This window comes from Cebidichthys violaceus, unplaced genomic scaffold, assembly GCF_023349555.1.
Source record: "Cebidichthys violaceus isolate CVI_PGR_0920_01 unplaced genomic scaffold, fCebVio1.0.p SCAF_17, whole genome shotgun sequence".
Classification (NCBI taxonomy): domain Eukaryota; kingdom Metazoa; phylum Chordata; class Actinopteri; order Perciformes; family Stichaeidae; genus Cebidichthys; species Cebidichthys violaceus.
Genome location: NW_027176340.1, coordinates 8,188,111 through 8,193,226, shown reverse-complemented (window position 1 = coordinate 8,193,226; position 5,116 = coordinate 8,188,111). Strand labels below are relative to the sequence as shown.

The following is a 5,116-nucleotide window of genomic DNA, read 5'->3' as shown; positions in this document are numbered from 1 at the left end:
CCAAGCCTCTCTCTACCTTGGGCGGGAGTTAAGTTGTCCTCAAAGCTGGTAGATGGCAGAAAATGACAAACACATTACGCTGGGCATCTACAGTCAACACTGGTTTTACTAGAACATAAAATATAACGCTTTAGTAGTGAAAAACTGAACTAATCATACAGAATGCAACACTTTCATACCTGACAGCTGTGGCCCATACAAGTGGAAACAAATTTATGCAGTCGCTGAGTCAGTGATTCCACTTGAATCCCACATCCCACTGTGATGATAAGTGTGAGACAGACACAGGTGGACATGTGTTCGTATGGAACACACACACATGCACTATCAGCAGACGGGGCCTGGGGGTATAAAACAGTGGTGGGCAGAAGTCTCTAGTGCAGAAAGTTTCAGGAGACTACAGACATGCTCAGGTTTCTTGTGTTTACCTCTCTCGCAGCCCTTGGTAAGATCCGTCTGATTCTTCTCTGACATTCTGCACACTCTTGAACACTTGATGTAATGCTTCCTTTGTTTGTGCTCGGCTTAGTGCTGGCTGAGCTGACTCCCCAGCCCAGGTACCTGGAGGATGACAGTGTCGAGGAGAGAGTTGTGGGAGGAGAGGTGGCCAGACCCAACTCCTGGCCCTGGCAGGTATCGGATGCTTTGTTTGACTCTACAAACAATGGTGGTTCAAAAGTGGTTCAAAAGTGCTTTGCTTATGCGAAGGGAGCAATAACACAATGTGAAAATACGCCTGTGTTGCATACAAGTGCTCATTATACTGAATGACCCATTTCAGGTCCTGAAAGAAGATATATATTTTGAATCTGATGCACACAAGTGTGTGCAACAAGTTAAAAGAAATAAATATAATTTGTTCCTGTTGGGTTTGGGGGAAAACCCATTCTTATAAACACATGATAGCTGTGCACAACTCCAACAGGAATTTGTCTCATCAGCCACATAACTGAAAACATCTGTTTAATACAAGGCCTTTGATCTCAAATAATGCTTCATATGTATTAAGTTTAAAGTGGTATAAATTGGAAATACTCAACTAAAGTACAAGTGGTTCATTATGTACATAAGTATAGACCTTGAGTAAATGTATTTAAGCATTTAAGCATTTTTCAGTGTCAGGAACGCTGCCAAGAAGCATTTTGCAATAATGTGAATGCATCAGCTTCTTGTAGTTGTAATGCTCTATGTTGTTGTTTTGTTAGATCTCTCTTCAGTTCAAATCTGGCAGCAGCTTCCACCACACTTGTGGAGGAACCCTGATCAGGAGAGGATGGGTCATGACCGCCGCTCACTGTGTGGACCGGTGAGAATTTCATGCATCATAGAGCAGATGCTGAGGCTAAAACTAATTATTGAAGTGTCAGAATATGTGTTCTGAACATTTATTTCATTTAATTTCCTTAAGTGCGTTGCCCAGACATTTAAGGTTGAAATTAGACTGGGAATGTTGTAACATTTCAGCCGTGAAAATACACTTTTTTTTGTACGTCCACAGTTCCAGGACTTGGCGTGTTGTTGTTGGAGATCACAACATCAACGCTAACGAGGGCAGAGAGCAGTACATGAGCGTGAGCCGCGTCTACGTCCACCCCAACTGGAACTCCAACAGCGTTGCTGGAGGGTTAGTGGCTACTGCTTGTTTTTGACCCACTTCTGCATACAAAAATAGCACATACTGATACATGTACATCACATATTATAGAAAACACATGAAAGCAACCAAAAATGTCAAATGGCTTTTTTGATTCAACATCTACATTATGTGGATATTACATAATTGTATTATAAATATTCATAAGATTAAAAATGTTTGACTTTGTTTTACAAGTTTTTACTACACTCATTTACTTTAGATTTCAAAAACATAACTGGAGCTGAGAGAGAAAATGTATCTGCTGCTCTTTTGATAATTCATCCATTTGATAACATTTGCGGCTTTTCTCTTTTTTAAAACATTGTGAATTGTATGTTTTGGGTTTTTTTTGTCAGAAGGTCAAAAAAAGTAAGTGAATCAAAGACATCACCTTGAGCTTTAGGAAACTGATTAACCAAGCAATCAATTAAAAAAATAACAAATTTCCCCCTGGGGATGAATAAAGTATCTATCTATCTATCTATCTATCTATCTATCTATCTATCTATCTATCTATCTATCTATCTATCTATCTATCTATCTATCTATCTATCTATCTAATAGAATAATAAAATAGAATAATCACTAGAATAATCTAGAGAATAATGAAGAGAATAATCTTCAGTTTAATTGATAAGGAATATAATTGTTAGTGGCAACCCTAAACATAAGAAACTCACACTTAAAGGCAAACAATAGCCTTCTCTTAAACAAAACCATTACATTGAGTCTTTATACAGGCAAAACGTTTATTTATCACTGACTTGAGGACATGTGGGTCTCATCCTCAGGTGGGACATCGCTCTGCTCCGTCTGTCCACTGATGTTTCTCTCAACAACTACGTCCAGCTCGCCGCTCTGCCCCCCACCGGTCAGGTCCTGCCCCACAACAACCCCTGCTACATCTCTGGCTGGGGTCGCACCCAGAGTGAGTCTGACATAATGATACGATTAGCATGTTCTGTTCAGGATCTACATACAGTGAGAAAGTAATCAGGAAGTAACATTACATTGCAGTCAATGATAAATGCTATTTTAGGCTTTTGTCACAGTTGTATGTGTTTCTCTTCAGCTGGAGGTCAGCTGTCTGCCCAGCTGAAGCAGGCCTACCTGCCCGTCGTTGACCACAAGACCTGCACCAGCTATGGATGGTGGGGCAGCACTGTGAAGAGCTCCATGGTCTGTGCTGGTGGTGGCAGGGACTCTGGTTGCCAGGTGAGCCTATGAGGTCTTAGACACGACTGTGTATATGCCCGCACATTTAGTATGTATTTTGTACACCACCGATTTAGCGTTGCACTCCTATAATATTGTAAAAAACATTTTTAAAAAGTCATTGTCTTTTTTTTCTACACATTTTTTTTCTCTACATTTTCTAACTTGCAGTCTTCCTTTCCAACCAACGTTGTTCAAGTAACATCACTTAAGGCCATTTATTAGTTTGCTCAGCTCCTTCTGGCAAACACAAAATGGCTTCATACTGCTTTTTTCATATATGCTTCCAAAGACCTGTAAACAGGCTTTGATGTGTAAAATTGGTAGTTCCCCTTTAAGTGAGGGAGAACATTTTGCCAGCATCCCTGGAGCTTGACAAGGATTTCAGGGTGCTGCTTTCTTTCTTTATATAGGGTTTATAAGTTGTTACTAATTGCTTTGTTAATATTAAATAAATGATTTACCAAAGCTTTATAAATCAGTTATAAGCCATTGATAAGAAATACTTTTGAGTTGCCCAGGTTGGCTGACTGGACTGTATGACCACATTGTGGTGGGAAAGAGCTGCAAAGGATCTGGACCAAGATCTATTTATTGACAACTTGCGTAATTTTCTTAAGGGCTAACTAATATTTTTAACAGCTTTATTACATAATGGAAAGGATAAACACTGAGCTAAGCAATTTGTCTCATCCTGACAACCCAAATCTTGTTACTGGCTTATAACAGATCTATAACACATTCGAAAGTGATTCATGAAACAATCATAAAGCCAAGAGTTACAACTTTATAAAAGGTGCCTATTTGTGGAGTGCAGATTCTTTCCAGCTCAGATTTTGAACCTGGTGTCTCCAGTTGTTTCCAAACCGCCTTGTCACTCTGTGATTAGGACAGCAGGAAAGATGTTTGGGTACAAGCAGACTGGGAGAAACACTGAGTCAGAATTCAGTCCCATTCCTTCATGACAAAGTGAAGCTCAACGTCCCCCACTGACCTGAGGCCTGAGCCCTTCCTGTCAAGGAAGATATTTTGGAGGACATGTGGGATTACTTGCTGCATCAGCAGGGGCATAAGTCAGTAACAGTGATCCAGGCTAGTGCTTAAGCTGCACAAAGTGTCAAACTATTGAAAGTTCATGTTCTGCACAAACTTGGCTTGAAGCTGTCTGAGATCAGAAGGGGATATGAGAAGCAAGCAGCAATGAGTTACTGTAAATGTATTTAAAAAAAGGGCATTTGCTCATAACTCTGCTAAAAGGCTGTACATTTTTGACTCCGAGGTTTGCCTGAGATGTGTTTTCTCTGAATCCAGGGTGACTCCGGTGGCCCCCTGAACTGCAGTGTCAACGGACAGTGGGTTGTCCACGGTGTGACCAGCTTTGTGTCTTCCTCTGGCTGCAACGCCAACCAGAAGCCCACCGTCTTCACCCGTGTCTCTGCCTACATCAGCTGGATGAACAGCGTCAGTATTACACACTAACATATAGGAATCAAAGAGCATTGAATGTTTAAAAACACACACGTAAAGCAGCACAATGAAGCATGATTCATGCCTGATTTCAGTCACAGTAGTGACTGTGCCACCGCATCACCGCATGCAGTAAATGGAGGTTTTTGTAATCTTTGTCATACGTTCATTCTTCCTTACAAATACATGCCTATTTGTGCATCATGTGATTATCAAGGATGATCACATAATGATTAATTTGTCCTTGCTTTGCCAGATCATGGGTTGAGAAGAAAAATGATCTCCATGGAGACGGGAGCTCACTCTGGATTCTTTTCAGTTTCTGCATTGACTCCATCCGAATAAAATGTCCCTGTGCATTATACTTGCTTCATTTCTGTGTGTTGTATTTTGTGTAGGGGGACAGTGAGTGGAGGCGAAGTGTAATTTAGGTGCAGTAGATCTGTTCAGACAGCAGTGCTGTAACGTGTGAGATGACCTTTGGATACAAAATTGATTTTAAAACTAAAACCGTAACTGTCACAAATGAAATCATTAAATACTGCTCTCATTGAAGAGGTGGATATTCTATGAAACCTTTTCATTGCAAAGGATAAAAAAAAGATATTATTTGCCAAATTCCCACTTTGAAATAAGCTGACTTCAAGTGATGAAAAATGGCTCTAAAACGGTTAAAAAGATTCACATTACACTGTTAACAATTAAGTACTTGTACAACATGAAAAAATCTTTAAAAAATAGCATTCACAGTCAAAATACAATCTAATTAAAAGCCAAAATATAACATGAATGTATGGA

General features: G+C 39.9%; 1 protein-coding gene across 2 annotated transcripts; it reads left to right on the top strand.

Moving 5' to 3' along the window:
* The first annotated feature begins 336 nt into the window (after nt 1-336).
* LOC137873935 (elastase-1-like) lies at nt 337-4,680 on the top strand. 2 transcript variants are annotated; one of them, XM_068712452.1, is made up of 8 exons: nt 337-445; nt 530-633; nt 1,206-1,306; nt 1,499-1,624; nt 2,428-2,564; nt 2,709-2,851; nt 4,163-4,312; nt 4,575-4,680. In XM_068712452.1, the coding sequence occupies exons 1-8, from the start codon at nt 406-408 to the stop codon at nt 4,584-4,586; spliced, it is 813 nt and encodes a 270-aa protein (XP_068568553.1). In that variant the 5' UTR covers nt 337-405; the 3' UTR covers nt 4,587-4,680. The 2 variants fall into 2 exon arrangements, with proteins under 2 accessions (XP_068568553.1, XP_068568552.1); XM_068712451.1 differs by lacking the exon at nt 4,575-4,680 and having other exon boundaries at nt 4,163-4,345.
* Nucleotides 4,681-5,116: the final 436 nt, after the last annotated feature.

Bases quoted from the DNA above. Each gene is read 5' to 3' on its own strand.
- LOC137873935 (XM_068712451.1), top strand. From the start codon at position 406: ATGCTCAGGTTTCTTGTGTTTACCTCTCTCGCAGCCCTTG. The intron at 446-529 runs GTAAGATCCGTC...TGCTCGGCTTAG, and splicing joins TACCTCTCTCGCAGCCCTTG to TGCTGGCTGAGCTGACTCCC. The intron at 1,625-2,427 runs GTTAGTGGCTAC...TCTCATCCTCAG, and splicing joins TCCAACAGCGTTGCTGGAGG to GTGGGACATCGCTCTGCTCC.